This window comes from Triticum urartu, chromosome 2 (genome assembly GCF_003073215.2).
Source record: "Triticum urartu cultivar G1812 chromosome 2, Tu2.1, whole genome shotgun sequence".
In the NCBI taxonomy this organism is placed as follows: domain Eukaryota; kingdom Viridiplantae; phylum Streptophyta; class Magnoliopsida; order Poales; family Poaceae; genus Triticum; species Triticum urartu.
In genome coordinates this window covers 78,624,884-78,642,326 of record NC_053023.1, presented here as the reverse complement: position 1 = coordinate 78,642,326, position 17,443 = coordinate 78,624,884, and the positions used below count along the sequence as shown (strand labels likewise).

At 45.6% G+C, this 17,443-nt stretch overlaps 1 protein-coding gene and 1 long non-coding RNA gene across 2 annotated transcripts; one reads left to right on the top strand and one right to left on the bottom strand.

Moving 5' to 3' along the window:
• Nucleotides 1–1,254: 1,254 nt before the first annotated feature.
• LOC125541104 lies at nucleotides 1,255–4,175 on the top strand. Its single transcript, XR_007297440.1, has 4 exons — nucleotides 1,255–1,841; nucleotides 1,913–1,969; nucleotides 2,414–2,560; nucleotides 2,761–4,175. It is a non-coding gene; the product is annotated as an uncharacterized LOC125541104 (long non-coding RNA).
• A 720-nt stretch (nucleotides 4,176–4,895) lies between these two features.
• On the bottom strand, nucleotides 4,896–7,630 carry LOC125535941. Its single transcript, XM_048699021.1, has 3 exons — nucleotides 7,402–7,630; nucleotides 5,433–7,213; nucleotides 4,896–5,337 (listed from the first exon to the last, which is right to left on the bottom strand). The coding sequence occupies exons 2-3, from the start codon at nucleotides 7,203–7,205 to the stop codon at nucleotides 5,059–5,061; spliced, it is 2,052 nt and encodes a 683-aa protein (XP_048554978.1). The 5' UTR covers nucleotides 7,206–7,213; nucleotides 7,402–7,630; the 3' UTR covers nucleotides 4,896–5,058.
• Nucleotides 7,631–17,443: the final 9,813 nt, after the last annotated feature.

The following is a 17,443-nucleotide window of genomic DNA, read 5'->3' as shown; positions in this document are numbered from 1 at the left end:
ATTATTAAAATATCGAACACATATCAAATTCACATGATTACTTGCAACATGACTTCTCCCGTGATCTCAAGAATAAAAGTAACTACTCACAAATGATATTCATGCTCAAGATTAGAGGGGTATTAAATAGCATAATATGGATCTGAACATATAATCTTCCATCAGATAAACCATATAGTAATCAACTATAATTCGTAATCAACACTACTAGTCACCCACAGGTACCAATCTAAGGTTCTGATACAAAGACTGAACACAAAAGTTGAAATAGGGTTTGAGAGAAGATGGTGTTGTTGAAGATCTTGATGGAGATTGGCCTTCCAAAGATGAGAGGGTTGTTGGGGATGATGATGGCTTCGATTTCCCCCTCCGGGAGGGAAGTTCTCCCGGCGGAATCACTCCGCTGAAGGGCAAAAGTACTCCTGCCCAAGTTCCGCCTCGAGACGGCGGCACTCCGTTTTTGAAAGTCTTCTCCTTATTTTTTTCTAGATCAAAAGACCTTATGTATCAGAAGATGGACACAGGAGGTGGGTTGGGCTACCCACAACCCACCAGGGCGCGTCTGGGAGGCCTGGCGCGCCTTGATGTCTTGTGGGCACCAGGTGGCCCCCCTCCAGTGGTTCTGTTCTCCAATAATTATAAAATATTTCAAAATAATTCTCCGTGAAATTTTAGCTCATTTGGAGATGTGAAGAATAGATATTTCTGATGTAGTTTTTTCAGGTTCAGAATTTCAGCTGCCGGTATTCTTCCTCTTTGTGTAAATCTTGCATGTTATAAGAGAAAATACATTAGAATTGCTTCATAAAGCATTATTATGCATAAAAACATTATAAATAACAGTAAGAAAGCATGCTGCAAAATGCGGGCCTGCGGGGAGAGCGACGACCAGGTGCTCACCCCTGCCGCTATTGGATATTTTCCCAGCCATGCGAAATGACGGAAATGCCCCCGGCAGGGCATTGGAATTGCATGCGGTGGCACGCGTTTTTGACTACTATTCATTGCTACAACGCCTTTTTTGATCCGGCGGCTTAGATCGTCCGGAGGCTCGATCCGACGAACGAAATTGCATCAGGAAAATGAGATGGACGGCGGGATGTCCCAAATCGCTGAGAACGCATGAAAGCTGCTGCGGTCCTTGTTTTTTACTATTTGTTGCTATAACGCCTGTTTTTATCTGATGACCCATATCGTCCGAACGCTCGATCCGATGGACGGAATAGCATAAGGAAAATAAGATGGACAGCCGGATGTGCTAAATCGCTGAGAACGCACGGAAGCTGCTGCGGTTCTTGTTTCTCGATTCCTCCCACACACGGCGAGAGTGAGGCGGAGGCCGACCGCGCGTAGCTAGCAGCGATGTTCGTCGGCGCGAAGAACCAGGCCGGCGTGTTCCGGATCCGCCGACCGGCTCGAGCTGCCGTCGTGGGCGGAAGGCCGAGGTTCACGGCGGCCGTCGAGGCCGTCTCCATCTGCGCGCTCCTCGCCCTCGCCGAGCTGACCGTCCTTGCCGCCATCCGAGGCCGCCGTCGCCAAGCTGAGCGTCCTCGAAGCCATCGGAGTCTGCCGCCGCCGAGCTGAGCGTCCTCGCCGTCATCAGAGGCCGTCGCGGCGGGCTGCTCGACCCCCTCGGTGCGGCTGTCTCACGTCTGATGCGGCTGCTCGCCCTCGCCGCGTTCCGTGGCCGCCGCCGCAGGCTGCGGAACTCCCGCGGTGGTAGGTGAAGCTGCCTGGGGTTCTTCTCCAGGCAGTGAAGACCACCACGGCCCACCCGAGCTTCTGCTCGGCTGGCGACCCTGCTGCTGCTGCTGCTGCCAGTGCGGACCGACGCCATGGAGGTCTGTCGCCCCTCTCCTCCTCTCTTTCTCTGCACCGCAACCCCTGACCCCCTTCGCTTCGATTTTGTCAGGCCGTGTGCAGATGCCCTCGCTGACCCGTGCTGCCGAGGATCTGGAACTCGCTGCAGGTCTTTCTCTTCATCCTCATGAAAATAATCCATCTTTGTTGCAAGGCAGGGAATGTGTATGTACGTGTAATTAGCTTTTGGGTATTGGGCTAGTTGTTGGCTTGTTGCTCTACATTAGCGTTGTTAATTTTCTGCCTATGTAGTATGCAACGTCGCTACTTCAGGCGTCTATGTAGTGTAGCAATGGTTGTGCTCTGAGATGTTCTTCAGAGAAGCGCACTATTTTACATTATGTGATGGTTTAAATCAATACGAAGTTTATATGTTGTGCATCCCTAAGGAAAACAATCGAATGACTTTGGATGTCTGATCCCATTCTTGTAGTGACGTATCCAGAATGGGCAGATGCATTTTGATATGCAATTTTTCATTGTCCATCCCTAGTTGTCATTTTCACCCTAGTACTTGTTCATGCTAAAAATAACACATGGCAAATTATATCAGTACATTATTTGCGCGCGCTGGAAGATGACCGAGGAGATGCCGTCAAGGCCATTCTCCTTGGTGCTTGAGGCACAAAGCAGAGGAAGACGGAGGAGGAGAATGGTGCGGTGCCCATGGCCTTTGTCAGATCCGACGATGAATCACCCAGTGAGCATTTCTCCCTCCCCATTTTTCTACTACATGATGCTATTGATGGACGCCTGGTGGCCATTGGCGAGATTTTTTTGGTCATGTTTGACGTCATTTTAGTTCGGTTAAACTGTATTTTTTTATGTGTGTAGTTAGTTTCCTAGCATCTTAGAGATGGCAGTTTTCATTTTCTGTAACTCTGTGTCATCATTTTTCAGCAAATGAGATGATCAGCATGTATGTGCCAAACTGTTTTTTCTGGATTGAGGTTCAGTACGATTCAAACTGCAACTTAACTTGTGTTCACATGGCAAATTTGCCATGATTTCTAATCCGGCCGCTGTAAGTATACCGCTTTCCATGGCAACGTTCTGTTCATACGGCTTGTTTTTTAGTTGATGCTACTCCATGAGGTTGTGCTATGCTGATATGCTTATGTTTCGCTTTGTAAATTTACTGAATTGAGGTTCTGTTCACAGGCTGTGGTCATCTATTTACAACATTTTTCCATTATGCTCTGCCATGCTTAAGTTTTTGATCTGCAAATTTGCATCAGCTTAGGTTGTTTCATCAACTTAAGCATTTTGCAAATTTGCCATGATTTGCATCAAATTTTGCTCTGCAACTTTCTGTTCACAGACCACTTCCATGGCAACTCTCTCCACTTCCATGGCAACTCTCTGTCTCTGTTCACATAGTTTGTTTTTGATACACAGTGTACAACAACAGAGCAAAGTTGCCATGTTCACATGGTGTAATAAAACAAAACAAATTTGAGTTCATGGTAGAAATATGTGTTCCTTTTTTTTCCTGTTCACATGGCTTCAGCAAAAATGTAAAATGGTGTGTGTTTGTTTCCCATTTGACTTTGTAGGTTTGATGATTACCACATTAAGCGTTGCAACTTTTAAGAGGTTTGATTTTGCTTCTGTACTTCTAATGTAAATCCCCCCATCCTTTGGTAATTTTGCCATGTCAATTGACATGCGGTATATTTGTGCCATGGAAAAAAAATACATCATGGCAAATTTGCATTCTTTTTCATTTCATTTACATGGCAAGTTTTGGAAACATTTGTGTCTTAAAAACCATGTCAAGTTTCAGTTATTTGTTTGTAATGGTTATATGCGTAATGTAGGCAAATTTGTTGTGGGGAGGATGGCCTAGCCATGAATTTATTTATTTATTCATTTTGCATGGAAAATTTACCTTAACATACATGGCATTTTTAGTTTCATTGCCATGGCAGTTTTCTTTCATTTGCCATGTTTTTTTAATTATAGTTAGCCATAGCAAATTTTTAACTTTATTGCCATGGCAAAATTACGTTTCTTACCATGGCAAATCTACCTTAACATACATGGCAAAGTTTAGTCTCATTGCCATGGCAATTTTCTTTCTTTGACCATCACATTTTATAAGTTTTAGTTTCCCATGGCAATTTTTTTTATATTTTTCCATGGCAATTTTAACTTTATTTTCCATGGCAAATTTACTTTAACATACATGGCAAATTTTAGTTTCATTGCCATGGCAATTTTCTTTCATCTGTCATGACATTTTTTAAGTTTTAGTTTGCCATGGCAAATTTCTAATTTTCTTGCCATGGAATTTTTTTTATTCTTTATTTTCCATGGCAATTTTAACTTTATTTCCCATGGCAAATTTACTTTAACATACATGGCAAATTCTAGTGTCATTCCCATGGCAATTTTCTTTCATTTGTCATGACATTTTTTAAGTTTTAGTTTGCCATGGCAATTTTTTTATTCTTTATTTTTCCATGGAAATTTAACTTTATTTCCCATGGCAAATTTTAGTGTCATTCCCATGGCAATTTTCTTTCATATGTCATGACATTTTTTAAGTTTTAGTTTTCCAAGGAAAATTTTTAATTTTCTTGCCATGGCAATTTTGTTTATTCTTTATTTTTTCATGGCAATTTTAACTTTATTTCCCATGGCAAATTTACTTTAACATACATGGCAAATTTTAAGTGTCATTCCCATGGCAATTTTCTTTCATCTGTCATGACATTTTAAAAAAATTGTTTGCCATGGCAAATTGACTTTTATTGCCATGGCTAATTTATTTCAATGTACATGGCAAATTTTACTTTGTTTGCCATGGCAAATTTTTTTATGTTTTTAGACATCATTTTTTTTACATTTTCCCATCCCCATTTTTATATTGTAAATACTATGGCAATTTATTTTTTTAACCATGGAAATTTTACTAATTAGACCATGATTATTTTTCTTAAATACACCATGGCAATTTATTATAATTTCTCTATGCCAATTTTATTGTGGACTGCCTGCTCAAATCATAAACAGGAAACACAACATACAGCTAAAAAAACACAGCATACATTATTAATTATTACATGTCGTTAATCATCAGTAAGATCACCGAGCTCCTTGTTACGGCTCTAAAATGGTGAAGTGGCGTGAGGAGAGGCTGACAATATGTCTCAGTTTGGAAGTTCCCTGTAATTTCAATTGATCAACATGTCACTAACATGCTATTTTGTTTTTGTAGACGTACGTCCAGTGCTGTACCAGAAGCCACAGGATGGTGATAAACTCGCCGCCATTACTGAGCTCCCTGGCATGGGAATCTCGGGGGCAGTGATCCGCAGCATAAAGCATCATCTCCACCCACACGGAGAAGATGAGTTCCAACGTGTCAGGCCTACCCAAGTGGAGGAGCTGTTTGGCGAGATTGCTTGCACACCTGTACAACTCGCCACGTGACCCTTCAAGAACCTCTGGATACGAATCAAGTTGCTGCGCCTGAGATAGAGGGGTAAAATTAGTGCATGTGGTAAAGTAATTTCAAAGAATATGAGATAATTAAATTGAGGGCCTGAAGAGCAACATGCACATACCCCCTCATAAGACCAGTCGGCAAACAGTATCTCGGCAAGCTTCTCCCTCTGAGCCTGAGTGATCCTGGAGCCATTCGGGCCTTCATGGTGGAACAATTCCTTAAGTACACAGCACTTATTCCAGCTTCCGGGAGATGCCCTCACAGATTTGTCCTCGTCACCTAAGATATGCACCCGCCATATTGTTTCCAGGATCCTGGAGGGCGTAAGATGTACCGTGCGGCGTTCACGGCCAGGTAGCATGTTGGGTTTTGCCACCAGCAGGAACAACATGTAATTGGATAGCACCCTTGTAGCCTCAATAAGCTCTACTTCATGGCCAGCCTTGGATTCCCAGATGAACAAATCAGTTGCGATGTGCCATATAACGATGCTCTCGTCCAACTCAATGTTGAGCACAGTCCATTTGGCAACACCCTTGAACGCTCGCTTCTGCTCCAGGATAAAGCTGCCTCTTGTGGTCATTGTGCTCAAAGAGCCCACGAGCTTTGCAAACCCATCCTGTCGTATCATTTTGAAGAGCAATCCCTTGAGTTGCTGCATCGACAACGAATCGCTGCCACAGAAAGTGCCCGAGAAATGCAGCTTGTTCCACCAGTCCTCCTGCCCTATCTTGGCTGCCAACTTGCTCCCGAGGCCGGACCGGTCCCGGGTGCACAGATGGAGCATGTTATACTGCCCAATGGTGCCCCGCCACAGTCTCCTGTTTGCCGGCTTCAAAGGCTTGCGAAGTGAAGAGATGACATAATAGTGAAGCCACTCTAGCCAAGCAGCCCGAGTGCTCCCGCTGTAATCCTGCGCCTTGCGGAGAACGAAACAGCATGTCCAGCTAGACAATACTGCCCTACATGCTGATATGACCTCCAGGACCAAAGCCCCAGCCAGCAAAATGTAAGAGATGGCTACATCTACCCTGTTGTACGCATGATCCCCTCTGCTGAGCCTGAGCCGAAACAAGCACAAGGCAGCTGATGTGCCAACCAGCGAGATGGAATGGATGCAGAAGCCATACCATGTGTGGATCACTGCTGCCTTGGTGTACAGTGTGTCGTACATCAGAGACAGCTCCATCTCCACCAACTTGAATATATCCTCGTCATAGAAAGGGAAGAGACGAGGTGAATCCTCGTCTGGGGGCTTGTGGCGCATTACCACCTTGGTATCGTCGAAGCCGGACTTGCAGATGGCGAACTGGGAGTGCGCTCGGAGCAGTACTTCGTCGTCACCCATATCCTGTCTCAGTAATTCATAAGGGTCAACCGCCTTACCAGAGCTGCTCTTGTTGTCGTTGGCACGCTTGAGTGCCCATGTCCTCTCACCGTACTTGACAATGCCGGCAACAAACATGGAGATTGAGGCCAGCTGAAGCAAGGTCCCGCTGTCGGCCATGTATCTGTAGAGGACATAAGCAGCTCCAAGGACCTGCACAACAAGGGTCTGCAGGTGGCGCAGCCAGAGACGGTTGTCCTCGAGCGCGTAGGCGGTGACGTTGTACGGCCCGCCAAGATGCAGCAGGAGGAAGGGCGCCCAGAACGCGGCCAGCTGGTGCTCACGTGACCCGCCGCTGGTGATGGATAGATGGCCCAGGGTGTATATCGCCGTGGAGTCCGCCGACAGGTACGCTATCCAGAGGGCTACCCTCAGCGAGGTGGAGAGGCCACGCCGACGCATCCCTCCGAAGACGAGGAGGAGCACTTGGAGCGCGAAGCTCGAAAGGACAAGGATTTGAATCCCCCATTCCCTCCACAGATGCGACACCCCTCCGGCTGCCATTGCCCCCGCTACTCAAAACAAGAAACAAAAGAGCACATCAGCAACTTGTGCCAACCAGCCTGCTGAAATCTAAGCTAAAAGATATGCATGGCATGAAGAGCATGGAACTTCGCTGGCAAAAAGAATGAAACGAGACCTAGCTAGTTCTCAAAGATTGAGCAGGACTGGGAAAGCGTGGATCGATGTGTGGATTTACCTGGATGGATTCCTGCCCGCCTATGGTTGTCCCGTCGCTGCTTGGATCTGAGACGGTGAGAGGGAAAGGTCGGGTTCGTGCGGATCTGAGGGAGTTCGAGGAAGACAGGGAGATGGAGTTATTCCACTGTGGAAGTGACTCTAGCGCTAGAGAATGGCTTGTCTCCCCCCATCTCCGCTCCAAGTCCCTCTCTTGATCGGAGAAGCATTTAATCATGGCCAGTACTATATTGTGGTAGTTTGGAGCATGTGCTGTGGGACCCACCCAATAAAATTGGACGCTGGTGATCAGAGAAACTCAAACAGGCCGACCCAAACGGACGGTGATTTTGTCCGTTTTTTATCGGTTTGGGTCGGTCGCCCGCTCGGCGTCCGCCCTATTTATGATTTGGATCGGCATGCACCGACACATTTTGTACCTTGGCAAACTGTCGAACAGTTTGCGGGCGTCGACGAAGAAGCTGGCCGACGAAGAGAGAGCGCCTCCCTTGGACCAGGTAGCTGGCCTGGCGGCATCCGACGAGCGTGCCAACGTCAGGACAGCAGGCGGTGTCGAACGAAGGAGCTGGCCGGGGCGGAGAGATGGCTTCCTGCTCGCGGTGACGTCAAAGGGGGAAGTTTCGGTGCCACGGCGGTGGTGGCGGCAACGTGGGAGGTGTCGGCACCGGCTGCTGGCAAAGGCACCGGAAAGGGGCGGCGGCGGCGACGGGGCAGGGGCGGGCGAGGGTTTTCTGTCGATATGGGTGGAAGAGGATGGCCAATGTGACACCGACTGACGGGTCAGGGGGAGTAGGCGCGTGTTGCACGCATCTGTTTCATGTACGCGTCGTGTACACGTCGACGCAAATGAGTCAGCAGGCGGACGAAAAGCGGACGCGCGTTCATTTAGGTTGCCGCAACAAACAAACGCGCGAGCACGAAATGAAGTGTCCATCAGTCCATGAGTCCCAACCGCTAGATGAATCATGCTCCCCACGTTTTTATTAAACTTCTGGGTTGCTTGTCAATGCCGCCCGACCCTTCTTCTCAGTGCTCCTTCTCCATTTTTTATACTCCGTGGGTTGGTTGGTTGCACTGCATGTATCTGCTAGCACATGCTGTGTACGTAGCTGGCCTATTTAATACATTTCCTACAGTTATGTGCATGGAGCATTAACGCAAGTCGTGATACAGTTTTTACTCCACACTACATATATAATTAGGCGTACGCTAATCGCAAGATATCGTTCAAAACAAATGAAGACATACCAACAGGCAGGGACAACATTAATACCACGCGACGCGTGCGCACCCACCGAACGACAATAATTCAGTAATGGATAGCCAGCATGCGCTATGGCAAATTAAAACGCCCCTGCGCTCATCAATTACACCCAGCGGCGCTGCGAATCATAATGACTCCGACATTTCCAATTTATGACGAAAAATATCCATGCACAGTGGAGACGACCCAGAACTACTGGTTGGTGTGGCAATGATGCATGGCAGTGAACGGAGGCTGCAGCATATGCATCCAAGATTGAGATTATCTCTAGGTAAAAGACCTACGTGAAAAATCAATTGTGAAACGCGTGTACAGGGCATAACCCATCTCCTCTTCGGCCTCTGTTTCTCCGCAGGAGACTGCTTGGAGATGTACAAGCCTCTAGCGCGTGTGATCATTGATGTGTGCCCAGGGTCGTCAGAGCAGTTATGCCATCTCCACAACAATGCTGCGGCGCGGTAGCAGTCAAGGCTGTATTTTTTTTCATGGTAATACGTTTCTCATTTATCTTCACTACTATTAAACAATCAAATAAGAACTTTCTTACGTGCATCCTGTAAAACGTACACGGATTCATTATGACCGCATGATTAAGTTCACTAAACTTAATCTAACGGCTAGCCTTAACCTAATCCATGCTTTGTGTGCACTTAACAATTTACATCGACTGACCGTGCTTCACTATATGAAACTCCACGTCCGATCAATTAGGAAACTATAATCATGATTGCGTCTTCTTAGGAAACTAATCATGATCGCGTCTTCTTAGGGAACTAATCACGATCATGTTTTATTAGGAAACTAATCATGATCACGTTTTATTAGGAAACTGATCATGATCATATTTTATTAGGAAACTAATCAGGTATTTGCACACATTGACACATCCACAGGGCCGTCTCCGGGAATTTGAGGCCCCGATGCGAAAAATATATATGCTAAATTTGGGGCCTCAGTGCAGAAAAACGATATGCCACGGTTTGGCTATCAATTTGTGTAATGTGCACTCCTCGTCACATATATCACCCAAGAATTGATCACTGTGCTGACCAACCGATCGCATGGCGTGAATCGGATCGTGCGGAGTACTCCATGTTACACACTTGCACTATATGATCATCAAATGTAAATAGGGTCTTCAAGATGAATAGATCAAAAGTTTTATCACAAAAAAAATATAAATAGGGTCTTATTATTTAAAACAAGTCCCTTTGATATTTATTTCTCATTATTATGTGTGTATTTATTTTTAGGGAATTCTAAAATATTAAGCCTTTTTTTATTCCCAGCTCTTTGATTCCCTTCGAAAGATTGTTTCCACTCAAACTCTAAGCTACAAAAATTGGCCCCGCGAATGGAGCGTTCACCAACGTGATTTCCTTTCCTCCCTAATCATCATGCATGCAATTACGGCGCTAGAAGATCCGGATATAAATGGTACATGCAGTAGAGAGTTATATGTGGGGGAAAATAAAGGAAAGGAATCAGACGCATGCAGGGGAGATAATCAAGGTAAGAAATCCCATGCATGCAGGGGTGCGTAGAGAAGGAAAGAAATCGTTGGTTGATAAGATCATTCGTGACATGCTATATAATTAGCGCCAGATTAATGATTTTGGGGCCCATTTGCTTAGGGGGCCCTGTGCGGTTGCCCACCTCGGCCACCCTCATCGACGGCCCTGCACATCCATCACCTCGACCTCCTGGATCACGATCCTATCTCTCCCAAGAAAAACCACCACAACTGGCCTCCACTCGGCATGGCGACAAGGAGTCGAGGACCAACAACTCCTTCTCAGGGGACGCCGCCGGAGTGCCGGTAATTCGTGAACCGCCGAGGGTGTCGCACCGATCGCCCCTTCTCAGGGGATGATGCCGGAGTGCCGGTAATTTATGTTGCTTGTAAGACAACTGACCAGCCAGCATTTATGGTCTCTTGTGAACTTACACGGCGTGCCTGTGCTGACTTGTATACTTCAAAATAAGGTTTCTATGCATTACTAACCAAGAGTGTGCTATCTTTATATCTTTGGTGTTTTAGCAGATGTCGTTTACATGTGTCATCAACACATTATTTGTTTTTTCTTAATTTGTAACAATTGTACTGCTGGAGTTGGTTTATTTTAAGTTGTTACATTTGGAACTTCTTTCACTTCATAAAGGGGCTGGATGGTCTAAATTGCAAGATGTGATTTTTTTTCTTCTCACATGAACCATCTATAAATAAATATATATTTTTACTATTCTTCTATGTATAAATACTTTAAGGTCCTTTCGCTGTTCATTCGGTTAATGGTTAGGAACTAATGACCACCAAATTATTTTTATTGTTTGATAGTATTACACATAGGTGGGTGTAAAGAAAAAACTATCAAAATTGGTCATGACTTGCATTTTTTTTTCTACAACTGGTGCTTCTCCATATGTCCCCATTGTGTTCCGGGATGTTATTTGTATTATTGTTTTCCTGTGTCTACCTTGTACTTATTCAGCGCATTGTTCTTTTTGCATTTTGGTATGAAAGCTTGTTGGCTTGGAGGAGGATGAACACAGATGAAAGAGGGGAAACATTGTAGAATTGTGTATGTTGCTTGCCAAGTTTAGCTTTGAATTTTTAGTGCTTTGACACTTCGTGCAGAATGAACTAAACATTTACATGTCAAGAGCATCTTGATGCATATAAAGAGTAAACGGAGGCATGCAATTACGAGCTGTATGGGTTGATTTATATTCTCCAGTTTATGTATGTTTGTGACTTTGTGGGTACCAGATATGAACATTCATCGTTTCATGCGTTGTCAAGCTTTCCTATACGCCACAAGACGCAAAGCAACCTTTTATCTACCACATGTTGGCATCTATTTGAAATACAACCAATAATTATACGTGCGTTGCACGTGCACACTTACTAGTATATCATAAGAATCATAGTACAAACTACATACATGCTGACCTGGTAAAACTGAAAAGATAGTAAAACGCTAGCTTTTGCACAAAGAAATATCAGCCAAGAAGTAAAATTACAAACGAGACCGAAGAATCCTTTGAGCTTGACACCAACGCCCGTCACTTGTCTCTGGCACCACCACGACAGCGACCATAAAAAAAATGACGGATCACCTTCATACCCGAGCTCGAAGCGGCTCCATCGTTGATATGCAGCTTTGCGGACCTCCAAGGTGGTTCGCCAAAGACGAAACAATTACCGTTGAACGAATCAGACCGGGCAACACCCCGGACACGCTATCAAACTCTAGATCTGGCACCCCCATATGACTAAGACGTCGGAGAAGGAAACCATACGTGCCATCCATGAACCATGAATCCAGCACACCATCTACCATCTTCCAGATGTCGTCAATGCAGTCATCATCTTTTTTTTGAAAGAAAGGGGTTGCCCCCCCTGCCCTAATATTATATATCGAAGCAGAACAAACAACATCCAGTTTTGGACCGAAACTAAAGGTTACTACCAATGGGGGAACTACGCCACCCAACTCAACTGAGAGCAGAAGTTCTCTCACAGCTCACGGAAGCTAGTACCATAAGAAACTCTTTTTAACCACTACTTTATTACAGGACCCATGAAAAACAACAGAAAGAGTGAAATCGAAGCCAGCCATCAGCTTCAGTTCCTCTCTCTCCCTCCTCCTGTTTTTATCACGCGTCCCTCCCATCGCCCCACCCATCTGCATCCGCTCCTGGACTATCTCCCAAGCTCCGCGTCGGCACTGGAGCAAACGCCATCGCAACGGCGGAGCTCGAGGACACAGGTCCACCACGAGGATGTCGCCACCACCACACCATCATTACTTGAACAGACTGATTTTCAAATCCATCCTCAACCATAGGACTGATCGCCTCGTCGGAGTAGAATCTGAAAAAACTTTATGTAGCACCACCATCGCCGCCGCCGAAGCAAAAACAATGAACAACCTAAAAACCTAAACTACGAGAGTCTAAAAGTCGCTCCACACTTGTGGATCCGGCGACCCCCCTCACCACCGACGACCAAAATCGCCAGAGGAGGGGAGCCGCCGGAGGCCGGCGGCGGAGGCGAGTCTGCTGGCGTAGAAGCTAGATCGCCTTTTCTTTCTTCTGGAGAAAGAAAAGCGAACGCTTCCTTTTTTTGTATTAGTCAAGGTTGTATCCATACGAGCATAAATCTCATCTGGTCCACTCCAAGCGTATATCACGACATATTCGCGGATGTTGGTGATAACGTGTCAGGTAGTGCGAATGGGCTATAATAAGTATCAATCGCGTACTGATGTCCAAAAAAAAGTATCAATCACGACGCGCACAGACGCACCGGATAGCGGTATCGCGTGGCCACATGTCTTAAAAATCCCTGTCCGAGAGGAAGGCCATTTATAATCGTGCATGCATTGGCCGTTGCTTCATTTACCAGAAAGGTAACTAATTAATTTATGCATGCAGCCTGGCGCCTCGAGATTGCATGCGACGTGTCTTCTCTGGCTTATTAATCCGCCCAATCAAAGCAAGTATAATAGGGTGACATAAGTCGAAAATGCTGTTTGGAGACCGAGCACCATGGTGCTCTTTATCCTGCATGTCAATCTTTGTGGTGATCAGACGCAGCCCTGTATTACTGTCCCGTATTTCATCCTCCGGCTGTTTACAAGCCACCATATTCTCCCTTCAGCAAAAGTGCTATCCCATGTCAGACATCCTATCACCTGTGGTAAAGGCTGTCCCCTCTACCACTGAGCACACACCCAATCAAAGTCACGGACATGTATGTCATTTAATTAGGTAGGAGATCTATCCAGCCAAGACAACTGCCACCCCACTCGCCGCGAACTTTGCAAACACTATAACGATTAATTACACGTACGTCCATCATTTTTTGAGTTCAATTTTATCTGTGAAAACTGGAGTTTCTCTCCACCGTTTACCCTTGATGGCTTTTCCCATTTTACTTGATGGATAAGACCCCCATGCTGATGTTTTGCCTGCATAATTAACGATCATGTAAAAACTGTTTGGAAAATGACATGGATCAAATGTGCGTCAGACTACCGGAAATTTATGTGGGTGATATAAGCACTGTTCTGAATTCGACACGCAATCCGTTTATCCGAAAATGTCCCTCAAAACTCCTACAAACCTCTCTCCTGCCCGCCACTCTCCCACCGGCAACCACTCCAGCACACAATGGATACAACAATAAAAAGACAAACCTCAAACCACATACATATCACATTTTCAAAAAAAAAAACTCCTTTATTTATATTTAAACTGTTTAAAAGAAAAACACTTGCTTAATATCACGAGAACCACATTAAAACATTGGCACCATCTAATTTTGTATTCTAAAGACCGCTATGCAGGCTTTGTAGATGGTACGACATGACAAGGATGCCGCTCTGTGCTTTGAAACATACCTACATAAAGACAAACATCAAACCACCGACAAATCCTATTTTCAATTTTTTGTTTTATCTTTCATATTTTTCTTAAAAAAACCTAAAATAAATCCATTGCACCATATTAAAAATCCGGCTCACCTTAATTGAGTATTTTAAGGCATGATTCGCACGACTCCTATTGTAGACGCCATGCCATTACAAAGCATACTGACTGTCACTTGTAAATTTTGAAACACCGAGCAAAATCTCAACAGCAAATGCCGTTTTGTACCAAAAAATCATACTGTAGTAACCATATAATGGTGATGTGCACGCGGTGCCATAGATACAGCATTATTTGATCTCAGCTGCACCCTCACCAATATTTTCTTCGATCAGCTAACCATGCACCAAAAAATATCGTATGAATTGACTTATTTTAATTTCCTCGACACCCACACCCCTGGCGTGCTAGGAGAGATTGCAAACCCTTTGGCCATTTCCTCCTGATCGTTCCGTAGAGGATTTAATCCATTTTCTCGCAATAGCATGACAGTAGACCATCCAGTATGTGACTACATTTTCAGATATTTAAAAAATAATAACTCGCCAAGCGTCTCAGCCTTTTTATATCTTACTGTTTGTGGCTTTAGTTCATTTTTTGTTCTGTGATTTTCCCTAAAATTAACAATGACATATTTTGTTCTCGAAATAAAAAAACCATTTTACTTGGTCTGTAGCATAACACTAGCCGTCTTAGTTGCATGCATAGTCTCACTGTTGGGAATCTTTTCCTTCCTGTCACACTCGGCATTAAACTCAACCATCTGCTTTAACACACACCGCAGCCGTCAGCACAGCTCGCCCACTTGTTCGTGCAATCAGACAGAACGGGTACCCATGTACACAACCAGCACACCAACGCATGGCACTGATGTATTTCCACTAGTCTGAAAAGCAGGCCACGCAAATCCCAACGTGACAATGATTGGACGAGATAACAGGAGCCATGTAGCTCGGCCTCCAAAAGGCCCCTCTCGACATAAGTAAACTATAAAGAATAGAATAATATATATATTTAGTTAGAGGAAAGAGAAGAAGAGAAAGAAGAGAAGCAGACTCTTGGTTAGTAGCCAGCTGCAACACGAGACCCAATAAACTTTGTGAGCAGGACCATACTGGGAAAATTGGAGCCTCAGTGCAAATCAAAAATTATGCCATATGTGTGAAAGAAAAACAATAATGTTTTTGCCAACCAGTATAGTTGTCCACAAAAAGTTACACTAGTTAAAAGCAGAACTTTAAAGGACCCATAGATAGCATGTGTCTAATCTGAAATTGCATTGGAGCACACGGCGACTACACTCATCAAAATCTCCTCCATTTATTTGTCTTGGGATTCACACTGCTATATTAAATAGTATGTATTAGGAGATTATGATTCATGTATCTTTTATATTGTAGGCCTGTATTCGGTGTCCTTTTTGGCCTGACTTTGTCAGTGAACAGCAGACCACACCACACGCAAGGACCTCGGCCACTAGCTCCCAACAACCTAATTAATGCACTCAACATGAAGTCATCTTCTCAGGGACTCTCCTTCTCCACCATAACTGACACTGCTCATGTTCTTCTTCCTCCCTCTACATGTTTCTTCTTTGCGCTCATCTTCTTCTCCTTTGGCAACATGGACATGGGAAAAAACCAAGAGGAACAAGGAAGGCTATGTGGCTGACAGAGAACAATGTTGCGGCCGACGGGGAACAACGTTGACGTTGAGGACGAATGAGGCAGTCGTTCGAGCTTGCCGCGTCCCGTACAAACACGGCCAACGACATGGTGTCCGCCCTAGCTGCTGAAACCAAGTCATGCTTTCCTGTGGCCAGCGAGAAACGTCTAGGAAGAAAGCCAGGTGGACGACTACGCCATTGACGACGAGCAAATTGATGCAACCATCGTCCAAGCTTGTTGTGTCCTGTGCGGCAGCGGCCAGCGACACCGCGTATGCCCTGGATGCCGTCACCATGGCCTGCCTTCCTGCATCCAGCGGTACTGCACCGAAGCATGACAAAATCCCGTGTACGTCATCCGCGTCCAGGTCGTCTCCGTCACCATTAAGCTCGGCATGAACATGCTCCTCCTCAGCCACCATGTTCTGTACGTCGTGCTCCTGATCGAGGACGTGGGCTTCATGCTCATGGCCGGTGCCCTTGACCCGAGCTTGTGCCTGGTCGACATCCTTCGACACAGCCCCGCTTGTTGGCCACGGACGTAGTAAGTACTTCACTCCTTCTCAGCATCTGACAAAACAGTGAAACACAGCTGGGGGTGTGGGGCTGAAATAAATGTGATTTATTGTCATACACAGTATACTTCTTGTATTGGATGAAACCAAACTCAAACTTCATTAACTCCATCCATCCTCAGACAATAATGGACGTGTAGATTATAGGGAGTGGAGCCTCCGTGTGCTCCTCGTCGGCTTCCGTATCTAATCTGCTTGTTTTAGTTGTACTGTGCTATTTTGGAAGAGCCGTGAGATGGAGAGAGAGCTGAGAGAGGAACTGATCGATCCTGATTAGAGAGATGCCTGAGGTGGCTTGGTGTAAAATATTTCTAACAGCTCTTTACTCTAGTACCTAATGCTTCAATTAACACCTTGATTAACAAAAAAGGCCCTCTAGTGCTAGGAGCCCTGTTCGGTCGCTTCTGTTGCACATGCTCATATACGGCCCTGTTTGTGAGGATGTAAGATGGGCCATGCCAGTTAAGAGGTTGGTTGTAGATGACATGACAACTTTTTATAGCCGACCATTGGTTGTATTATTAACCATGCTTTTAACACATGTAGCACCAACTAAGCCCAGCGAAAAAGCAGGGATCTGTTTACGAGCGGACTTTGAATTAAGGGTGCGTGATCGAGGCTGGCCGGCCTTTTAATCGGTACTACTATCTCCGTTTGGGTTTTTAGGTCCCCTCGACCGGAACGCATGGACCAAGGCAGCTTCGAATAGTTAAGGACAAGTTTGGTTGCCTGCATCGAGGCCAACCAAGGCCGCGCGGTGCATCATCTTTTCGAATCTCGGTTGTTTGGTTCCTCGCATACACTGTTCAGCCCGAGCAAGGTTCTTAAAGCACCCCTGGGCCTGGCCTGTTGGGAACGGCCGAATCGGCAGTTTCCCGAGAGTCAGACCCGAGCGATGCTTCGAGGCGCACGTGGGTGGCTCTCTGGAGACGTGTGTCTCCAGTTAATCCCTCTCTCTCTCCCTAATCCTCAACCCCCTGAGGGAGCTGCTGGTCGGCGTGTGTGCGCACTGCCTCCGGGAGCGCCTACTGTTGCTCCTCGCCGCCAAGTCCAGCAACAGCGGCGGCCGCACGCTCCCGCCGGCCTACGGCGCCAGCTACTT